Raw genomic sequence first — 23702 nt, 5'->3', positions numbered from 1 at the left:
TGCTGAACCCTATACTTTGCCCAAGCCAGTGCTTTTGATTCATTTGTGGACTACCAAATCCATACATTAAAGTAGATTGGTAGCAAATCATAGCTGTGTTACTGAGCTGAGTGGGGACTGAATTATCTGCAGTCCTTGACAATGTTCTGCTTTCTGCAAGGCAGAGCTTTCTGAGTAGGGGACTGGACCCAATGCAAAATAGGGGATGGAGTTCTTTGGAGGCTTGGAATCCATCGCTGCTACTGTCGCCTGGGAGGACATGGGAATGAATTCTTCTTATTTTAAGGGGTTGAGATGAGAAGTAGCAATATTCCTCGTATTGCTATCAGTGAGACCAAGCAGTTGAAGGCTGTGTTGCAGACTGAATAGCTATGGGCCTGTTCTCTGTTGCACATAGGATCCTGTCAATAATCCACCGAGTATGCTGCTTGTTTTTCTGCTTGAAAGTGATACTCCACTACTCGTCTTTGAAGAAAAATGCAAAATAAAGTCAGATAAAGGAGAGCTTAGGACAAATGTCAGAAAACATTTCCTAACAGTGAGGACTAGAAAGCTCTACCTACTCTACCATTAACAAGCACAATGAACAACAGGCTGCACTTCAAACAAGCTTGCATGTACAGGATCAAGCCATGTAATCATCAGGTTAAAAAACCTGTGCTCCATTCTAGCTCCATACCTGGGTGAAAACATGTTGTCCTAGCTCCAGTTATAACGCAGTTTAACTCCGTACACACAGATTAGATCCAGCATAGTATAGTCCTGATGGCTGATGGAAGATAGGCCTGATGGATGGGAGAGGGCAATAGATAGCGGCTGAGCCATGAAAAGTCAGTGGAACCGCTGTGTGAGAGAAACAATGCTGCATAAACTAAGGAACCTAACCAATGTAGGCAGGGTGGGATGGAGTTCTTGCATATGATGTGCGCTCCTGGTTGGGGTATGGAGATTTGTTTCTGAGGGGGAAGCTGTTGTACAGTGTAGTGCCTGCACGCTCTCCACTCTACAGAAGAAAAATATATATGAGAGGAAAAAAATGCCTGTGCAAAAATTTGGGTGGGAACATTCACACAGTCCGATATGATTCAGTGTCCCCAATGGCCTTAAACAGCCTGTAGAATTTCTATGTCTAAAACAGATTGTAGCAGGGGAGACCTTTTACGATGTACTAATAGTCTCATTATGCTTCTCAAGCTAGGCATGCTCAAAACATCATGAGGTTTTTCCATTACAAGAGTTACCCATGCTTTGTTGTGTTTTGTGTTTTGTTTTCCACGCAGACTTGCCCTGACAGTTCCCCCATTCAGGTTTATGTTGGAGGTACCATCCTGAGCCAATACATTTATGAAATATGTTGCTGGCATTCAGAGAGATGCATAAAGGAAATATTCTAATGACAGTTGGAAGGGCTTTGATCCCTTTCCAAGATTGCACTCATGTCTTTGAAATGTGTGTCTGGCAGTGGTGGAGGGGCTGGGCTCCTTGGTTCTCTTTGGCATGGGCCCATGTGACAGACATTATGTCCTCTATCGTGGGACCCACATAACCTTGAGAAGAGCAAGCAAGGCTCACAGATTGCGCTGGATCAGATATTCTGGGATGATAACAAAGAAACAGCAGCAGCAGGAGGGAGTCAACTCAGTCCAACACAATAACGCCAAGCTATTCTGACCTAGCAGAGTCCACTGTGGCAGTGTGGTTGGTTAGGAACTGCAAAAGTTGTTAATTTATACCTCCATGAAGTGTAGGAATGTAGAGATGATGGATAAGCTGGGAAGTTATTAGAAACATGGGGAGGAAGGAGAGGATAGAATCAGAGATGATATTTTTATGTCTCATGTATACTCCACAACCTTTCACATCCACACAGTTTGCTCTTCTTGCACGCAGGCATGTTCTAACCACCTTGCATGGATGCAGTATGCATAGTCCCAAACCTATTCTCACACACACATGCTCTTGAACATGCACACAGACACACATACGTGTGTAACCCTTTTGCCCAACCCAGCAGCACAAGGGCCAGGTTCAATTTTTGAGGTATTAAATGTTTACTTTGGCTTGAGCCCCCCCCCCGAAATCTGGGAACACCAAATTAATTACTAGGGTGTCCTGCATAAACAACCCTTCTGCCACCCCACCCCAAAGCAGTGTAACCAAACCAGATTTAATACAGAAAACGGAAGAAAACACCAAATGTACTACTAACTACATGACATGGTCTATAGGTTGCACTGTGCAAGGAAAATCTTCTTGAGAGCACGGGTCCTTCAGTGGTGCGCGGGGCCCCTCAGTGTTGTCGGACAGATAGTGGCGTGGCAATCTTTGCTCCTATGGAGAGGCTGTATATGTGTGTGGGGAGCGACTGCGGCTCCGGACAGCATGCACGCACCCCTCACTTCTGGGCTGGATGATATGGCCTGCTGAAATGAAAACCTCTAGGCCTGGGCTGCAGGTGCTTTGGGCCACAGCTTCACAGGAAGCAGAAAGTTGCAAGCGTCAATGCCAGCCCAAAACCAGCAGAATTAGGAACTCCCAGGTTCCAGCCCTGTTAAAGCTGCCATGCTTAAATCCTGAGCAGCAAACCCAAGGAACCAATATTCTTTCCCCAGTATTAATCCCTTAAAACCTCAAAAGAGATGGGTGGGGGGAAAGGGAAGAAAAGGAGGAGAAGAGTTCCCAGACACGGAGACCAATTGGCCTGAAAAAACCTCTGCTTCCCCGGCCAATGGGACTATAGAGTTTTACATATTTCCCCCAAATACAGGCCCCACTTGCCATATGCTGAGCACATGGCCAGAGCACACATGTGCGTGCACGCATACAATACGACCCAGTGTGTGGGGGGTGTTACACATGCATCTACTAGGAATTTGAACATGAGCTTGAGAGTGTTTTATATATCTGAAAGGGGTTACAATACGTGTGTAAAGTGGGTCACAAATTACATATGTTGTTCCCAGACACACTGTGATTACACTCAGGCCATTTGTTTTGCAAAGCGCTTGCTTAAATACCTGCCTAGCATCTTGCCTTTGCACTGCCTGCTCTAATCTCCTTGTTTACAGACTCTGACTACTAACTACAAGTCTCAAATTGAGATTGTGCCACATTATGAATTGACGTCAGAATAGGCAGAAACAAGTACGTTTTACCTGGTTTTACTGGATTTACACCAAATATGAGCTGAGCCTATTGTGAAGCGGTCACATGGGGCAGTCAGGATTTGGTACAGTCGGGTCTGGGAAGATGGGTTAGCTACAGTACTACTTCATTTGCAAACCATCCCAAAAGACTCTTGAGTTCAAGATAAAGAAAGGTGTGTGTATGTGCATGTGTGTGCATGCTTGGCAGTATAAAAGGGGTGTGTGCCTGGTGAATGATCTGTAGAAATAATAGGCAAAAAAGATAGCTAAGAATAGAAAAGGAACAGCTTGCTTCTTTAGAACTATGAGCAGAGTGGGGATAAAATTGCTAAACTCAGGAGGGATTTAATGCACAAGTATATGGGACTTTCATAGTTCCCACAATCTCTCTGCTTCCAGGATGAGCAGCAGAAATCTTTTTCCCAAACACACACACACTTCCTCATTCCCTCACTCAGTGATACACACACATGCACACATTTAATCACAATTCCCACTTTCACAAACTTGTACTCATCAACACCATTACAATCACTTTCATATAGTCTCATACCCTTTCATACATGTATGCTTTCACATACATGGTATGATAACTTTTATACTTGAAATGCATATGTGCAAATACATAGCGGCATACTCTCATACACAAACTGGTGCGTGCATCTAAATAAATACGCAACAAAGATGTTTTTAAAGGCACAAAAATTGCTCCCGGCAATAAAATAACATTTAGTATCAGAGCATTGTACAATATTTGCAGAACAAGCTTGAGGGGCTGTACGGAGGGGCTGTATGTTTATCATAGCTACATTGAAAGCAGCAGAGAGATGAGAAATGTATAAAGGGTCACAGAACTGATCTGTACTTCAGGACTTCAGCCACATTGCAGGCCATTGATTTAAAGATAAATGATACATGGAATGGAAACATACCACTCTGTTGGTGTCCCCAAAGAGTGTCTTTTCCTCTGTGAGTCACTGAGGTCCTGGGGACACCCAGCCTTGTACTATTTTGGAGGCAATTACTTCAACAAGTGGCAGGGAAACTATTGCGGAAATGTAAATCTGTTTTCCATTGGGGTGTCCTCTAGGGAAGGACAAAAAGATCTTGGTGCCAGGCCAGATCCCCTCAGTTTTTCACCCTTCTGGGAATAGAAGCCTTGCAAAATATGCAAGGAACCCTTCTTGCTGAATGTGAGAGTGCATTGAGTTCATGAGAGCTACATGCATGCATACTCATACTAGAATGGGAAAAGACTTTTCAGGGTGCAAGGAACACCCTGTTGAAATATTCAGCTCTGTAATGAACTATTTTTATCCTCGGAGTGTTCTCTGACCAGGATGGCATCCCATTCTCAAAGCACATGGCACTTGTAGCCTGCTAGACTGTGTGTAGAGTAAAGAGTTAGGAGTTGGATTCTCATCCTTGACCCAGTGACAGATCTTGGGGATTTTTCTGTTGTCTCATTTCCCCATCTGTCAAATTGGGATAAGGATCTCCTATTGGAACCGTACGTAATAATAGAAGTCAATTGAATAAAAAGCAAACACTATCCTGGGGTCTATAAACAGGATGCACATATGTGAGAGACATGAAGTAATCCTGCTATTCGACGTGGCTTTGGTAAGGCCTCAGATGGAGTACTATATCCCATTTTGAGTATCTCACTTTGAGAAAGATGTGGATGAATTGGAAAGAGTTGAATAGAGCAAAAAAACTGATTCGTGGTCTGGAAAGCATGATGTATGAGGGCAAGTGGAAGAAGTGAAGACAGAAAGGAGATATGATAACTAGGGATCTACCTATGTCGCAACAAGAAGATAGGGGTTTTTGTGGCCTGCTCATGGTGCACAGAGCTGAATTTGTGGGCATTTCCTGGTGGCCCCGCCCCTTGCCACTGATTGACAGAACATGTCTTCATTCAGTCTACATCACTACTTCTTTCTTTGCCCCACCCCTTGCTGCTGATTGGCAGAGGGCACCTTCGCTCAGTATACCTCACTCCCCACCGCCCTTTTTTTTTTTTGGTTGACTTTGTGGGAAACCATGGCCAATGTCAGACAATGCTGGTTTTTGTGGTTTCCACACAATCTGCAAAACTGTAATTTAGGTAGGTCCCTAGTGATAAATTCTCAAATATTGAATAAGTAGTTGCAAAGAAGAAGGTAATAAATTCCCTATGTGTCCACAAGTGAAAGAGCCAGAAACAAAATAGCACAAGGGAAATATAGGTAAGATAGACGTTAGGAAAATAATTCTAATTGTATAAGAATAGCTAGGTGCTGAAATCAGTTATCTGGGGAAGTTATGAAATCTGTATCACTGCGATAGAAGGTCTGTTTGTTTGCTTTGTTTGTGGGGGGGTTTTGTTGGTTTTTTTTTTTTAATTGACTTAAGCAAATATCTGTTTTAGTTATAATCCATCTTGCCTTAGAGTAGAAGAATGGAGTAGATGACATCTTGAGATCCCTTTTCCTGTGATTTGATATAGTGAGGAGATAGCAAACAAAATATGGAATAAAGAATAATACTACTCATAGGAGATTAATAAGGAAAGCAAATAATTAAAATCATCTGAACATGAACTCTCGATGCAGTACTGTGGCCAAAGGGATATTCTCATTCTTGGATATATCAAGAGTAGGATATTAAGTGGGAACAGCAAGGTATTTGGCAGTAGTGTAACCACTGTTGGTGTTCTGTGCCCAGTTCTGATGTCTACACTTCAAGATTTAAGAAGGATGTTGAAAAACTGGAGAGGGTTCAGAGAAGAGCCACAGGTATGGTTAAAGGATTGAAAACAGGCCTCATGCTGAGAGTTAAGGAGCTCTGTATTTTTAACATATCAAAGAGGAGGCTAGGGAGTGACTCAGTCAACATAGTCTATCATGCAAAGGTCTAGGAAGGCCAAAGGGCTGGAAGTTATAGCTAATTAATTTCAGACTCCAGAGTAAAGCACTAATTTTTAATAGCGAAGGTTACTAACCACTGGAACAACTTTCCAAGGATTGTGGTGAAGTCTTCATTTCTAAGCATTTTAAAATCAAGATTTTATTTTATTTTATTTCCCCTATAAAAGATCTGCTGTACTTCAGGCATTAATCCTTGGAAGTTCTACGGCCTATGTCGCTCACAAAAATCAGAATAGTTCTTTCCAGCCTTCTAATCTGTTAACTTTAATTGCTTTTCCAAACTGAACAGAACCTCTGAAAGAATTTAAGCTCCTGCATACAAATACTTACAGTAGGGCCATACCTTTATAACTGTTATTAGTAGAACGATCTGACCTAAGTTTTACTCCAGTGTGCTACCACTGAATTGAGTGTGGATAATTATACCTAATTTACACTGGTATAAAATGATCAGAATCAAAACTCATAAGGGTTGTGGATTCTCAGCATCTTAAGGACTTAGCACTCCTCCTGACCCCACCCCTATGTTAAGACCTATTTTCTGTATTTTTCTCCTATTTCTTTGATATTTCTAGAATCATTTACAAAGAAAATGGTCTTTGTTGTTGCTATACATTCTGCTTCCTTCACTGGTTTCAGCACCATCTATTCTGCCTCAGCTCAGTCACTTGTGGCAATGATTTTAGTGCCTCATAAAGTACGTGTGTGGTATGTGCGTGTGTATGGGCACTCTCAGTAAACAAAATCTTGATTTCAGTATATTGTCATCATCGTAACAATGCTGCATATGCATAGCTTCTTTCATCTAATGATCCCAAAGCACTACAAAAATTAGGTATGAACTATTGGCACTCTCTGGGATTTTCCAAGAAGCTTAAGGGGATTAGGTACCTAACTTCGCTTGACTCTCAGAGGACCTTGTTTTGGGAGTTCTTACACATTTTTGAAACTCCTAACTTCCAATGTTACAAACTGAGAAACTGAGACAAGGAAGTGCAGAACCAGGTCACCTTTCTCTTCACGTGGGAGTATGGGGGAGGAGAAGCAGAGGCAGCTTCTTTTCAATTTGAGGTGTCAGCGGGACATAAGGATCAAACTTCTGTCTTCTTGATTTGTTCCTCAGAAAAGCTAGGAAGTAAGTTGGATGAGGAAACTGAACGGGAAGTAAATCTGATTTTTTTTACCTTGATTATCCCATGCATTTCTGCCTCCCTGGATACTGCTTGTGTGACAAATCTGCCTCGTTTCTTATAGATTTTGTTTAGGGAGTCTATTTTTTTTTCATCTGAATGTACAGTATCTGATACCCTCAGTATTTTCCCATGAGGTACTGGCTGCTTTGCTAATGAGGCATCAAGAGAAGAAAGCAGGTTTGTGTTCCTATGCCAACACCAGCTTCCACACCAACTTTTCCCTCAACATTTTTCATTTGTTTATTCCTGTTGGTTAGAGCCCTGCCTGGTCTTCTCACCTTCACCCTTTACTTTCTCACCATTTGTGCTCCGTTAATTTGGACTGCTGCAAGACTGCTGGCACTTAATGACATACCCTCTAGTAAGGCAGCTGTGTACGTGCTTGGGGGCAGATGACATCCTTTCATGGCATACTGTGTGCAAGAGCTAAATATGCTCAGAAAAGGCATGGAGCCCATGGGACTGGGTTGGCCTCCCCTCAGGGAGCCGTCCCTGTAACCCTGCAGATGTTTCAGAATTCAGAAAGAAATCTAACGCCTCTTGCAGGATCTGAAAGAGCAAATTTATGTCACGGCCTTGGTCCTGCAGTGCCCACAGATGCACTGTGGCCAACAGCTAGTAGGCGTAATCCACCCCCAAGATGGTAGACATAAGAAACCGGCAACCGCTCGGAATGGAAGTTAGATCACTGTCGGTGACTCAGAGCTGCAGTCCCAGGGCTGTCATCTAAACGCACATATTTCTAATGATTTAGGACTTTTGTGGGAATAGAGAAAGAGGAAAATTTTAAGGAGGTGCTCAACAGGGCTGTGCAAAGCTTTGGTTTGGTGGAAATTCGGCCCGATTTGGTAGCCAAATCTCTGAATCCAAATCGAATCAGAGGACCCTTTAATCTCTCCGAATCGATCCAGAAAGATTTGGACATAGACACAGCTTTAAACGTTTTTTCCACATACCTCTAGGTAGCAGGTGGCTCGTGAGTGCTGCAATGCTGGGGTGCATGGAGTGTCCCACAGGAGTGCAGGGGGCTCCCTAGCACATTCAGCAGCAGGCCCAGAAATGGATCAGGACCACTTCTGGTCCACTTCCAGGTCTGCCGGAGAGCTCACTGGGGGGCCTCCCATGCCTCCCCGGCTCAGCAACAGGTGCCTCCTGGGTCTGGGGGAGCACCCGGAGTCTCCCTGCAGCTGATTGCCAAGCCAAGGGGGCGAGGGGTGGGGGGGGGGGGGGGGGGGGGGTCTGCACACTCCTCAGCAGACCCAGAAATGAACCAGAAGTCCTTCCGGTCCACTTCCAGATTTTCCTCTGAGCACGTGGAGGGCCCCCCAAACACTCCTGAGGGACGCCTCATCCACCCCAGCATCGCAGCGATCACAAGTCACACTGGTACCTTGAGGTATATAGAAAAAACATTTAAATCTGTGCTTATGTCCGAATCGCTGATTCTCCAAATCAGCATCAAATCTTTAGTTTTGGATTCGGCCAAATCGAATCAGGGACAGTGATCCAAATCAACAAATTGAATCAATGGCCCTGATTTGGGCCAAATACGAATCAAATAGGGCCTGTTTTGCACACCCCTGGTACTTGACTCGAGAGCCTGGAACCCAACTGCAGCTGGTCAGTGGGTAATAGGCAGCCTGGCTGGGAGGCTAGGGACAAGCTGATACTGATAACTTGCTAAGGAGAAGACAGCCACCAAGAGGCTTAGGAACTCCAGGAAAGGATTGCTGAAGGAAGAGGGCAGGCTGTAGTGCTAGGGAGGGGCACAGAGCTAGAAAGGCCTCTCTCTTTTTATCTGAAGGAGGGCAGCAGGCTTAGTTTGCTTGCTTGCTTGCATGCATGCTTGTTTTGTTTATTGTGGTTTGGTTGATGTGTGTATTATGGTTGCCAAGCCATTTTGAGAGAAAAACTGCTTTGAAAGCCTCAACCCAGAGCTGACTTGCCTAGCTAAGGAAACAAGATAAGTGACCTACTTGCAAGAATGTAGCAGCTCAGCTACCCACTGCATCCAGACACACGTGCAGAAGTAATACTAACTCAGCACTCGAACCCACATACTAATGTCAAGTGTGGCCTTTCTATTCAACCATACAGTACAAACAGACAAGCAGGGATCCCCTAGCTGCTTTCTGTATCAGGATGTAGAATGAGCCTGTTTTATTTCATGGTTTTCTCATGTTTCTATCTCTATCTATAATAGCCTCTCATTGCTTTGCCTTATCAGATGTCTCATGCGCCACTTGCCAATGAGTGCTTCGCTTTTTTTCTTATTCTGAAGAATTTTGATCTACCAAATCTAACCTATTCTTCTGCTCTACTCTTGCTGTATGCTTGCTGGATATAGCTGCTCCTGACCAGAGTCATCATCTTGCTTTAATTCTTCAGGGGCAACTTCTACCGCTTTGGCTAAAGAAATAACTCTAAGAACTGAGAGCACTAATAGCCTGTTACCATCTAGTTTATGAGCCACTATAGTGAGGGCATTGCCCTTCACTTTGCCATTATATTCCAGAATAGAGGAATAGGTAGCAGTAACAAGTTTATTAAGGTATGTAAAGTAATTGGATATACAGCCTGATATATTAGTCAGAAGGAGGACAAACAAAATAGAAACTTCTGTCTCTGCCAAAAAGGTGAGCAATTTTGGATATCTACCCTGAATGTTGTGACCTCTGTTTGATCAAATGAAAGGCACGACATAAATGCAAAGTATGATAAAAAACTGAGATTTGAGAGTAGTATATTAAATGTTCTCAAGTGCTTCCTGTTCATGGCTTTCTATGGATCTTTACCTGGCTTTCAGCTTCCCCAGACACTGCCAATCCTGGTGTCATTAGAAAAATGCTATTTTTTGTGTTGCAGAGCATATTTAGATGTCAATGAACTAAAGAATATACTGAAACTGGATGGATCTACACACCTCAACATCTTCTTTGCTAACTCCTCTGAAGAAGAGCTGGCTGGAGTGGCCACCTGGCCTTGGGATAAAGAAGCCCTAATGCATTTAGGTGAGTCACAAAGCTGCTACCTCCTAGTAAAATTTTCTTATTAGGAGCTAAGAAGGGAAGACAAGTATGTGTTAAGCTCTGCGCTGGTGTCTTATCATTCCACTAATAGTCTTACATAGTCAGGGGAAAAAAAAAATCCACGATTCCCAGATACTGGCTCACAACCAGGAAAATATTAGATGATAAACCCAAAGCATATTATGGTATTTGTAGATGATGTCAGGCTGAAAATATTTCACCTATTAAGTGAAGCTACTTTACAGGGCATCAGCTCCATGGGAGCACTTCGCAAAGAAGGTGGGAGAAGAATGGCAAGGGGTGAAGGTTGGACAGCTCTGAATTATTAACCTTGGGCCATTACGTTATTAACCTTAGCCCATTACCTAGAATTATTTCTATTAATTTTCCTCACAACATATAATGCAGATTTGTTGTTGTTGTTCTCAATGTGCAAAAAAGCAAGCTGAAGAGCCCTGATTTTCTCATGTTCATTTGAGTGGAACTGGAAAGAATATGCTGTCCTGCAGGTTGGCCTGTATGGTTCATAGTTTAGTTTGCTGAATATAGCTGCTATAACCCTGGGTATCCAAAGGAAGCAGAACAACCTACCAAATGAGTCATTGCCTGGACACCCACCATGCCAGAGTGGCTCTGTTCCTTATTAATAAGCTTCCACAGATGAAGAGGGCTTACTTCATTATGTACCCAAAGAGTCTGGATGCACTTTTCTAAACAATAGGAACCCCCCTATAGCTGCAAAACTAGACTGCAAATCTTATAAGGACAAGGTTTCTTGTATGTTTTCCAGACCTTCCTGCATCCAGTAGCAGTCAGAAGCAGCAGGCAAAATATGTGAATAATAATAGGGGAAATTAGAATCGGGATCCAGACTTTTCTAGACCCAAAATAATGTGTGGTTTATATTGCATTCGGTGTTTGGGAGTAGTTGTCTCAATCCATATCTTATTTGAGCCCAAACTGTTTTCAGATGAAGCAAAACAACAAAGAAATGGCAAAATATACAGTCCATATGAGATACAGCGTATGGTGTGGATTACTCACTAGCATTCTGCATGTGAACTGAAGCACAACATTGCAACCTCGCCACTGGCTCTGAAGCCCTCCAGGAAGCTTTTCTATGTTCAAAGACACAATACACAGAAACCAATATGTTATCATTTCCTTTCAGTCGTAGGAACACGGGGCAGGATGGGACTACTAGTTCATTGAACCTGGCCCCCTGCAAACATATAGTAGCTGTTTAGCCCAGTCTGGTCCACAGAAACGTTCTCTCTCCACTCCCTTGTGCACCAGAAAGCAACAAAACACCCTGGAAATCTTAAAACAATTGTAAGACCTTTTGTACAAAAGGCTAAAAACTTCAGAAACTGTACTGTGCCTCAGAAAAAGAGCAAGGGAGGTCCCAGGTACTGCTTATGTCTTGGCCTGGTGAAATGGCAGAAAATCTGACATGAACTCCACCTAGATGATTACAGAGGCAGAAAAAAAGACCTTTGCCAATCTGGCCTGAAGGATAATTTCTTCCTGACTCCAAATCTGGTGATTGGTTTAATCCTGATTATGTAACAGGAGCCATAAACCAGGTATCCAAGAATTTTTTTTCGGTATCACTAGGAACATCTTTGTCCCTTGGGCTGCATATGACTGCAGACACCATTTCTAGTCAGGCCAATGCACTGAAGCCAGGGCCCCACCACAGTTAGCTGGTATTTTATACGGAATTCATCACTGCAGCTGTTGCTGGAGAAGACTTCTGGCATTTGTGTACAACAGAAAGTTCTCCCAGGACCTGCACCATTTCCCATAGCGGTGGTCCCTAACTTCTGGCTCGTAGAACATTACCTTCAAGACCTTATAGCCATGGGAAGTTTTGCTTTTCTTAGATGTGCGTTTCCCGTCAGCAAAAGTTGTGGACCCCTCCCCTACATGAGTCTGGCAAAACAATGCTGGAACCTAGGGGTTCCTTACACCCCTATATCTCTACAATGTTCTCTTTATTGACCCCTGCTAAAAGCAACTGGGACATGATAGCTGTGAATGCCCCACAGTCAACAATCCTACTACATTTCCTATAGCAGCTCACTCCTATACAGGAAAAGAGGTGATGAGGCTCCTTTGGAAGTTTTGATTTGTTGCTCTGTCATTTATTTACAGCTAATCACAAGCATTTTTTTTTTAAGAGATCTCTTGTCCTTTGGCTCTGGGCCAAACAATTTGCAACATTTAGGGTCAGGAAGAAATGATATCCCATAATCAGCTTGGTACAGACTGTGGGGTTTTTGCTTTCCTCTGTAGTGGGGGCCATGGACCTCTTCCTTGGATCTCTTGAGCGTATTGTAACAACCCCTGCAGCACCAGGACACTGACCGCCATTATTCCCCTGCTTTACCTGTGCCAAGTTAGGATGCTGTGCCTTGTGTGATGGAGTTGATTTCTGTAGTTTGGATAATATGTTAGAAAAGGATTTTTTATGGGATAGTTTGGACAGAGGCGATCCTGCCTCAGGCGACTTCCAGAGTCTCTTCCAGCCCTACTTTTCTGTGAGTCTATGGAAACAGTGACTCCTGCTGAGATAAAATGGGACCGGAAAAATACCCAGCTCTACAAAAATTAATAGTCCTACATCTCTTCTTCATATCATCTAAGTAGCCTGTCACCTACAAAAGCCTATGCCTTTCTGAACAAGTTAGTCTCTAAGGTGCCACCTGGCCCTGCCTTCTGCCTGGCTTCAGACTCATGTGGCTATGCACCTTTACCTATCCTTCATGTAACTGTGAAAAGAGAGAATTAGTGAACTCTTTACTCAGCTCAGGAAATAATCTTTGGAGGACTTTCTGTAGTGAAAGAGAGGTGATGGGACTCCTTTTGAAGTTTGTATTAGTTGTTCTATCATATAATTATAGCTAATCATTAACAGTATCGCCTAACAAAGCTGCTTATTGACAGAACAGATTGACCAGAGCAAGAGCTGAGTAGAAAACCTTAACTAGCCATTTCAGGTTGACTCACAATGAGGAAAACAGTAAGAAAAAAATTGTATTAGAACAGCCATCCCAGTCCTATGGTTGATCAGTAAGAATTCATTTTGAATCTTTTCTTTTTTATTTCTTCCATAAATCCAATATGTGTTTAATAAAAAAAATATGAAATATGTGCTGTAGTCCAGATCTAAGCACTGGAATATAAATTATCTGGGTGAGGCAGTTATCTTTTCTGGAAAACTTCAATTGAGTTAGACTCTTGACATCTGTGAAAAATATACGTCTTAAACAAAGGAGAAAATAAAACAGCCCTGCCCATACAGCCCAATACAGTCCAATGCCAATATTGTTTAGCCAACCTTTATTGTACTTGCCTCTCCTATTTCAGGCTTGTGCCAAGATTTCCAGCACTAGACAATAAGCCCAAAAGAGCATCCTTTTGTAATGGGCCATCACAAAATACTTAACAGAGGTTCTGTCTTGGAGAAATTCATTCCACCTGCGCAGAGGTCAAAGACCTGGGCATCTGTGCAGGTGCTGTGCAGGAAGGATAGGGAGGTGGCAGTCATATTGTCCTCCTAAAGAAAGGACCAGCACACTAGGATCAGAGAATCCACATAAAAACAGATCTACATTTCCTCAATTTGACCCATGCAGGGCTGGAGCAGGGACCAGTTCCGTGTCTTGAAATGATTATACAGTTTCCTGGTGCTGTTTCCTGGGGGGCTAAAACAGGTCAGAGAGTTTTATGCTGGTTTTCGACACCGGCAAAGATGTTCCTCACTGTATTGCTCACACACTTACATAAAATATACATAAGAATGGGTATGACTCCTCTCCCCAACACACATACACAGGCAATCTTTCACGTGTTCGTGACCCTGCTCATACCCCTTTACTGTTGCAACAAGAGTCACCAAAAAGATGACGGTGGATCGGATCTGTGATGCATCATAATTTCATGATCTCATCTTCACTGTATTGCAGCCGCTGATAAAATTCCTCCTGCATGCCATTTCTCTCATCTCTCTCACTAAATTAGCTATGCATTACGTCCAAGATTTATTTTACCATTATTCTTTTTAATATGGGTTTTCCTAATCTTAATAGGCAATGTAGGTAAACACTTTAAACTAAAAGCCTTATAAAAAAAGTTGAGTTTAACATGCTAAATAAAACAAATATGGAAGAGAGCACTAAATCCAAACAGAGCTGTGGCTCAGCTAAAAATATCATTCTCATTATTAATTCAATGTACTGCAGAACCTTGTTAATTTGCCATTTGCTTATCTATTCCATAATTCACACACCAAAAAATCACATTTACTACTTTGCAAACATTTAACAATAAAGTTGGTCTAATGAGCTATCACAATAGTAAGATGTCATATTGTTTTTTACAAATTAGACTCCTGCATATTTACTAGTGTACTGTGAAGTAATACCACAAACAGTTCTCATTAAACCACACTTGAATAGCAAATTAGCAAAGTATCTTTAAGTACAGATTTTCAAAACTGATTTTAAAATTTCTCCCTTTGAATTAGAAAATAGCGTCAGTTTTCTTTGTCCACTTATTAATTGGCAGATCTCTCCAATATGCAACATACCTCTTCAACTGTTCTGTGAGTTAGTAGGGTTTTGTTATATATGACGTTGTCCCATGTAAATAATGTACGGTGTATGTACTGTTTACATTCTGTCATGAAGGATCATTGCATTCAAATGCTCTGGACTATACCCAGGTTTGATGTAAGCTGGGAAGAGTTTATTGATTTTAACGGGAACTTTGTCCAAATAACGTAAGAGCCTGATTCAAAGCCTGCTAAACAAATGGAAAGATTCCTTTTGACATCCATGAACTTTGAATCAGGACTACAGGATTTGTCCCTGGCTTCCTCATCCTTCCAGTACCATAGCAAAACATAGTCATATGGGCCCCATCGTGCATTATCTTTAACTCTTTAAGCTCTTGTAGACACAGCATTTTTACATGATTAATTTGGTGTCAAGCCTGCAAAAAGCTGACTATCTTCTGTTCTGGGCAGAGCAGTCTCAGTTCCCTGCTCAGTACCATAATGGCATGATGAACAGTAAGACTTAGACCTATAAATGTTCTCCACCTCCTTACCCCCTGATGTTCCAATCACGTAAGATAAATGCAATGCCCCTCCTTTCCCCCCAGGTGGTATTGTGCTGAATCCATCCTTTTCTCCTTCTCCCCCAGGTGGTATTGTGCTGAATCCATCCTTTTATGGCATCCCCGGCCACACACATACAATGATCCATGAAATTGGGCACAGCCTGGGGCTCTACCACGTCTTCCGGGGAATCTCCGAGATCCTATCCTGCAGTGACCCCTGCATGGAAACCGAGCCCTCATTTGAGACGGGAGACCTCTGCAGTGATACCAACCCAGCTCCAAAGCAGAAGCTGTGTGGGGACCCTGGGCCTGGCAATGACACATGTGGTTTTCGCAGTTTCCTAAACACACCATACAGCAACTTCATGAGCTATGCAGGTACTCCGGCTTTTCCTACTCTTCTGGGAGTGGGGAGAAGAAGGATGCTGTGTAATAGACTTGGGGGGTGAGGGGGAGTCGCGGGAGACTAGATTATAATTGGCTTCTTTCAGATGGGATGTTCTATCAATGTTGTGGCCGGGCGTTGTCATCGATGTTCCCATGATATTTTTCATCCAAACATATGGTGGTTAAGGCTCAACTCCGATAAATTTAGGCTGGGATTGACCAAGGTACTGAAGCTAGTTAGGCACCCTGATCCCCATTAATGTCAATGGGATCTGAGTGCATGACCTCTGGGATCTTCTTTGAAAAGATTGGCCTTGGCAGTTACAACTCTCCTCCCTTACCAACATGATAAATGTAGGCTGGAGACTTGTGCCAGCCACGTGGTTGGATGTGCCCGATCATACTCTTTGTTGTCTGCTATATCATTTGCATGGTTTGGTCTGGCTCTGTTTCCATCCCTCCCATCTCTGCATTGCACTGTCAAGGGTTCAAATCTGTCTCTCATGACTGGTATTATGTCTACATTTGGAGTGCTCTCCTAGTTAAGTAGTCCTGGTATAGCATCCTTACAAAGCACTCCTAGTTCTACAATAACAAAGCAGTAAAACCACAGCCAAGAAGTGAATCAAGTTATTCCAGCAAAGCACAGTTTGTCAATCTACTAAAGGGGGTTCTGCCAGCACAGGTACGTCAGACAGGGAACATACTTCTCCACACTGCTGGCTGACAAAGCTGTGCTGGCAGAAATCTGTAGTACACACATGGGCTGGAGCTCCATGCTGACATTTCAGTTTAGCACTAGGAAGGAATGCTGAGCTCTCCGAGTGCCTCTCCCTCAGATAACACATGGGCATGGGGGATGGGATCGCTGCCCCTGCCTGCTGGAAGTTTAAGGGCAAACGAAGAATCCCAGGAGATAGTGTCCGATGCCTTGGTGAGCTCACTGCTCTCCTTTTCATGGGGTTCTAAGTCCTGATTTCCAGTCATGGTAAGACTCCTTTACTCCACAAAGAGAGGATGCAACTAATGAGTGAACTATTTTAGTTACAGTTGCTTTGAGGCATTTTTCTATTCCTGCCATGGCTAGATTTTTCATGCAAGGGGCCATGTGAGTGGCCTAAGACAAAGGGGAAGTTTGCTTTATAACCAAAATACATTTAAGCCTACAATGTCAGTGGATTAAAGCAGTGCTAATTTTTTATTTTATTTTCCCCTCTTTTAAGGTGTAGTTTCAAAGACAAATATGTACAGAGCAAGCCAGCTCCTTTCCACATGTTGTGCACCTCTTGTGAGCACAATAGTAGGAAACCAATTCTACCTACTAAGTTTCTACAACAGTCTCACACCTGGATGTAGTTACCACTTTTTGGTAATAACACACCTCCAATCACTATTTTCAGGGATGTGGACAGGGGCAAAAGCCTTGGGATGGGGAACGAATGTTTCGATGTGCAGAGATTTCTTCTGTCTGGAGAGAGCCTTCCTTGCTAACTCTATCAACAGATGACACCGACAGGCAGAACAAAGAGATATCTATCTACTAGTGGGAACTAGAGATGTGCTGGTGTTGGGGACAGAAATTATTATTTATTCTTGAAAAAATAAGTGAAGCAACACGATAGGCATCTCTAGAGCTCATGCATGAATCTGTTTGTTTGCTTTTTTGTTGTTCCCAGTGGAATAAAATGTATATCAGGATATCAAATCTTTGTAGAAATACCTTTGAAACATCTAGGTTGAGGTCATGCAGCTCTAAATTCTTGTTTGCTTGCTTTCATTCCAATTAATATCTGTTCGTCTCTCTCAAATATATCTTCTCTGCTCTCTTTGGACTTAAACAGACAGGTAATATTGACAAGTCAGTCTGTCTGTTTAGGTATTTCTCTGTGATCTTGCATCCAGCTCTGATAGCTGAGCACCAATTTAATGTTTAAAGCTCTTCTCCCACAAAACAGCAGCCCATGCAGATATTTAGACTGACTGCAAGCTCCAGCAGAGAATGCAGGTCATCTTCCCCCTGCGCCATTGTCTCCAAGCTCTCCTGTATATATTTTATTGTTCCTTTATGATGGCTATTAGAGGCCTTTGTGCACTTTGGGGCTTCCTTGAGGAATATTTATGGCTTTTACAGGATGCTCAGGACCATCAATAATTATTGAGGAAATCCAAGGACGCTACATTAATGTGGCTTCTTGCATGTAAACAGCAGCTTCAGGCTGGCCAGTGGGATTTAATGGATATTTTCAAATCAACTGCCCCTGCCTATCTTATTGTCGTGTTTGATGAGGGGAAGTTAGTTACTCTGTGGAATTTGCCAAGGAGACATACTGGAAAGTATACAATCCCTAGGCAGTCTCCTGCATTTGGTTCAGCAAAAAAAAAAAGTGATCAGTGCTGCAATTTAAGCACCGATTCCAACCAGAGCAGCCTCCCTGCGTTGTAGTTTGTGGGAGGAGTGGAGAGAATTCTACCAAGCCAGTAAATTCACTCAGTTTTGAGACCATTTTCATGCTCTCCAATTCTGCTTGAGCTCAAACCTGAAGGCATCAGAACACCTGCTAATACGTATAACTAAACCTTAAAATACATCAAATTGGCCACATATTCCAATAAGCAAACAACTGACCCAGCTTCAGTAATCCACCACTCTCACAACAGAATTGTGCAAAACTCACTGGTAGTTGCACCACTGTTGTGTCCAGAATCCCTTGCTAAGATTCAGGCCCTATTGAGCTACATGTTACATGAACACAGCAAGAAATATTTCTCTTTGGGGTCTGCTGGAAAAGGGCCAGAATGGAGGAAAGGACCTTTGACAAGCTAAGGTGCAAGCTTGGCAATGGTGAGCTCTGGGTTCAGTCCCTGCTTTACCCTAGATTTTCTGTGTGACATTGGGCAACTCATTTTGTTTTCTCTGGGTGCGTCTACAGGTGCATTCATGTGCTTTTGCTACTGTGCACTGTTTGGTACCTCTAATGTGAAGTACTACATAAAGGCACATTAGGCTGCCCTAATGCACAGTAGCAAAAGTGCATACTTTTTTAGTGATGCTTAATGCATGGTAACCTATTCTACTGTACATTAGCATATTAGCACAGTTTTCTCCATGCCACTTTAATGTGCATTGGAAGAGGCTACTGTACATTAAAGCACATGTATAGATGTCCCCTCTGTTCAGTAGTGAAATATGGTTTACGGCCTTCCTGCCTGAGCTAACGTTGCTGACTTTGATATGGTTGTCTCTTTAGTGTCCCTTGCTTCCTTCTGGCTCTCTAAGGGGGTGGCAAGTGGGTGCTCCCTCCTTTTCTGTCTCTGAGAACAAAACCGCTTAGCTCCTTAACCTATTAGACTTCGGAGTTGAGGAAGCAGTCCAAGAAAACCTCCAATCTTTGGAGACCAAATCAAGAAAAGGAAACTTCCATTTCTTGGTGCAGATGGTTCTGTGTTCCCCCTGGGCCCTGTGACTGCCCCATCAAAAGTCCTTGTTACCACTTCTTAAGTCCTTGTTACATGGGGCAATCTCTTCCCCTGAACCTTAGCTCATAACTGGCTATAGCAGGAAGATACTGAGGACAAGGATGAGGACTCGATGCTTTCCACAAATTGGTTTGGAGAAGTGTGTGTGATGGGATAAGGGAGGAGGGTTTGGAAAAAAAAAAAACTTACACTGAACTGTACTTATGTTCCTTTCTTTTCCCACATTTCCTTTTAAATGAAAACCTTTTCCATTTCCAGTCCAAGCGTAGATCCAACTCTGACCAAAAGAGGCTGCACTCAGGCTTTCTGGATTCTTTTGGACCTCTGTGCATCACTGTCCACCTTGGGGTGATCTTCAGGATCTTCATGTGTGCCCCAAGACACAGGAAAAAGGAGGAATTCTTTTTTTACTTCTGTTTCCTTTCACCTGTCTCCAGAAGTGATGACTACACTAATTTGTTCACAGACCATTAACTCCTGCACCCTGAGAGAGCCCTTCCTGTCATCCGCAAGGAGCTCAGAAGCTCACATTTACCAGCTCATAATTCTCTCTCCCTCTCTCTCATTCTGTTGGCTTTCAGATGATGACTGCACCAACTCTTTCACGCCCAATCAAGTAGCAAGAATGCACTGCTACTTGGACCTGGTATACCAGAGCTGGCAGCCTGCCAAGAAGCCAGCCCCCATTGCCATCGCCCCACAGATCGTAGACCGAACATCAACCTCCATCACCCTGGAATGGTTCCCTCCCATCGATGGCCACTTCTTTGAAAGGTGATCATGAGTTATTATATGCTCTAGGAGCTTGGAATTAACCAAAGGCGCCAATTCAGGAAAGCACTTAAATACATGCTTAAGTTCCTTCATGATTAGAGATGCTTTCCTAATCAGGGCTCGTCTCAGTAGCTTATTGATCTATTTGTTCCACTTCCACAAGTTCCTTTGCTCCTTGACCAGGCTGTAGCAGTCTCCTCAAATGACCCACTGTTTAGTCATTTGAGGGGCAAATATCTTCCCTGCTTTAAAAAAAAAAAAGCATTTAAAAGTACTGATTCTCACTTTGCAGTCTCCATTTTTTATATGAAAAGTTCTCCATACACAATTGTCCATTCACAAACAGGTCTTCTGAGTGCAAGCCCCTGCTATGGCTAATCCTCCTATATTTTTCCTGTGCAATACACAACAAATCATGCTGCTGCTTCAGTGACAACATAAGAAATAGAGGCCTTTTAGTTCCTTCCAGTGTTTGGAATAGCACACCCCTTTTGCTAGGCAAATAAGTGACAACAAGGAGTGGGCAAGGCTAGGAGATCTTTCAGAGCCACTTCTATAGTACATCTTAACAGCTATTGAACAACTTCAGTTAAGAGATTTTTGTCCCCCTTGCTGCAAAATGCCTGTACAGCCTAACTACTCAGGCTTGTTAACTGAATAAATGATTAGGCTGAATAAGCTTGAAGATCATAGAAATCATAAAAAAGTAGGGTTGGGAGGGACCTCAAGAGGTCATCTAGTCCAACACCCTGCTTTAAGCAGGACCAGCCCCAACTAGACCATCCCAGCCAAGGATGGAGATTCCACAACCTCTCTGGGTAACCTGTTCCAGTGTTTTATTACCCTTTTAGTGAGGGTAGTGTAGATCATACAAGCATGCTTCTAAGTATATGTCAGAAAGAACTTGTATAGGAGATGATGGAGGCCTGTAGTTAGTTATGTATATTCAATATAATAAAAAAGATTAATTCTATATTAATGAAAACTACGTGAACAACCTGGCAGTTCATGGTTGCAAAAATCACAATATAAAATGCTTGCATATATGCAGCAACCTGTGCTACTTTTTATTTCATTAAAATATATTTATGAACAAATTGACTGAGTTGTGGTAGTTCTGAGAGATCTACCAGTGAATTTCCTGCAGACATTTGCATTCTTAGTTTTAGTGTTACAGTAACCAACTTTGTTTGCATGGAATTTCCATGGATTTTTAAGTTAAAAATAAAATTGTGTGTCCACTGGAGTCAAAGCAATGTACATTGAATGAGAGTGAATTTGTGACATTCCAAATACAAGTATATTAGCACATGAATGGTCTCAAGTGTCAATACTCATATTCATTTAAATTAAAATATTTCAAAATACATTGTCTACAGCATAGAAGAACTTCCCTCTTGGGCAAAAGGTCAGGACAAAAAACTATGCACCATTTAAGATGCACTTCCAGTATATTTTGGATTTACATGATACATAGAAATTTGTTCTAATCCTTTGCACAAGAAGGGATTTCACCATATGTGCGTGATAAGACAGCTAATGCAGTAACAGATCCGACTCAGTAATGAAACTAAGGAGAGGCAATCAGAGCCCCAGGTGCTGACTTTTGGTGCAGGGAGGCACAAAAATAACAGCCACCGCTGCTGCTTTCCTAGCTGTCATGCCACAGCTGACAGCGCAACTGCAGCTGCTGCCCTGTGTGCCACCACCACCTAGGGCTCAGAGCCACCCAGTTACAGCTCTGATCAGATCAGTCATGGATCTACAGCAATGGTCTTCAACCTTTTTTTTTATTTGCGGACCCCTAACAAAATTCAAATGGAGGTACGGACCCCTTGGAATTGTAAGTGTAGGTATTCACGTACTTTTGACTGATCATAGTCATCATTTGCAAACTCCTTAGACAGTCTGTGGACCCCCAGGGGTTCATAGACCACAGGTTGAAAACCACTGATCTAGAGGGCTTCAGCACATTACCATTTTCTTTCATTCTAGTTATGCATCAGTACAATGTGTTTTGAAAACATGGCCCTAAAATGTATAGGGTTTTGTCTGAGAATTAGTCTGGCATTTTGGGCCCATGATCATCCATTTTTTAAGGTAAATCAAGTTTCCCCCATATGCATTTAATTTAGATTTCATAAGTTAGTTATTATATTTAAATAAATCCCATCTGCCTGTTAATTAATCTTATGTCAATATTTTTTCCTTAGGTAAAGGAATGAGTCTCTAGTATAGCTTGAGGTCTAAGAAATATGTATATTTTAAATAACTCATAACTAGCTGTTGCTTAAAGGGTACACAATGAATAGTCCATTAAATCTAGATTTCCATAACAAAGTTATTATCTGTTAACTGAGTACTGATTTCTTTGAAACCTATCCTTTGGGGCTTGAAATCTATGTGGTCAATATTACTGAGTACAGTTAGCACCAAGACATTGTTAAGTGGTTTATATCCACTTCTTTGTTTCTTCATATTAAAAGAAGTTTTCTAAACCTAATATAAACTGAAATATTTCCATGGCCTTTATAAATGTTGCTGAACTAGTTCTTTTTTAAAACTAAATCATTCTGCTGGTAGGTTTGTTTCTTTTAACGGATCAGAACTGTTAGGGGGTCCAGTCCAGCAAATGTGTATTCATACACTTTAAGTACTTATATAATCCAGCAGGACTGCTTACATGGTTAAAGACAAGCACAACTCAGTTTGCAGGGCATTCCCCACTATGTGAGAAAACTAGAAGGTGAAAATGGGTATATATGTTGTTTCATCTGTATGGGACAAGGCTGTATCCATGCAACGATATTTAGTCATAGTGCAAACCTTGGAGCCAAATCTCACTTGCTTCATTCAAATCAATAGACACATTTACTGCAGTAGAACTATTCATACAAATACCAGAAGACAGATTCTCCGCTGCTGTGTGCCTCTGGCCTGATTCTTACTCTACTGAGACCATTTTTACACTGCTCTGGCAGTGTAAAGGAGACTAGAGAGAGCATATATCACATCAATTAGATATATATAATATGTATTGTATGTTAAGTCCCATTTATAATAGCAAAGTAGTATAAAGCCTTCTTGAGTCAACCACACAAAACTGAGCTGTATCTGCTAGCAAAGAAGTAATGCATAGCTAGCTAAGATATCTCTGCATGGTACTGCATTGTGACCTGAAGCCCCTGGCGTTGCTGATGTCTTTTAGAATTAATTCATGTTGCCAACTCTTGTCATTGTTGTTTGAAGTCCTGCAACACTACGTATTTCCCTTTAGTTTTAGCTTCTGGAGTCATGTGATTAGATACAAATGTCAGCTATTACTTAACAAAAAAGTATATTTCCATCCTTTTTGGTTGCAAAAGAAAGCTTGAAACATGACCTCTAAAGTTTCAAACCCAGAACAAAGAATCCCAGTTTTCTTAATCTCAAGGATTTTGGGGGGATGGGGTGGAATCACATTCATGATTTTTGAATGCGTGCAGTTGACCATATTGTATTCTTGCCTTTCTACGAGGGATTCTTTTAATTTATTCATAGCAAAAGACTGGGGCACCTCAGCAAAGGTCATTATACCAGATGCCCACACTAGTGTAACAGTCCTTGTGAAGAAGTAGTCTAAGTAGTCTCCAGTAGTCCAAAATGTAGGTAATCAGT

General features: G+C 42.2%; 1 protein-coding gene across 1 annotated transcript in view; it reads left to right on the top strand.

Annotated features, from left to right (window-relative positions):
• PAPPA (pappalysin 1) overlaps window positions 1-23702 on the top strand; it is a 224573-nt gene that overhangs the window by 52782 nt on the left and 148089 nt on the right. The window contains exons 3-5 of the mRNA XM_006026275.3: window positions 10117-10262; window positions 15492-15785; window positions 19853-20045. Coding sequence (XP_006026337.2) covers window positions 10117-10262; window positions 15492-15785; window positions 19853-20045 — 633 coding nt within the window. The remainder of the gene's footprint in view (window positions 1-10116; window positions 10263-15491; window positions 15786-19852; window positions 20046-23702) is intronic.

The sequence above is a fragment of the Alligator sinensis genome, unplaced genomic scaffold (assembly GCF_000455745.1).
Source record: "Alligator sinensis unplaced genomic scaffold, ASM45574v1 scaffold519_1, whole genome shotgun sequence".
NCBI classification, from domain to species: domain Eukaryota; kingdom Metazoa; phylum Chordata; order Crocodylia; family Alligatoridae; genus Alligator; species Alligator sinensis.
This window is presented reverse-complemented; position numbering and strand designations above follow the sequence as displayed.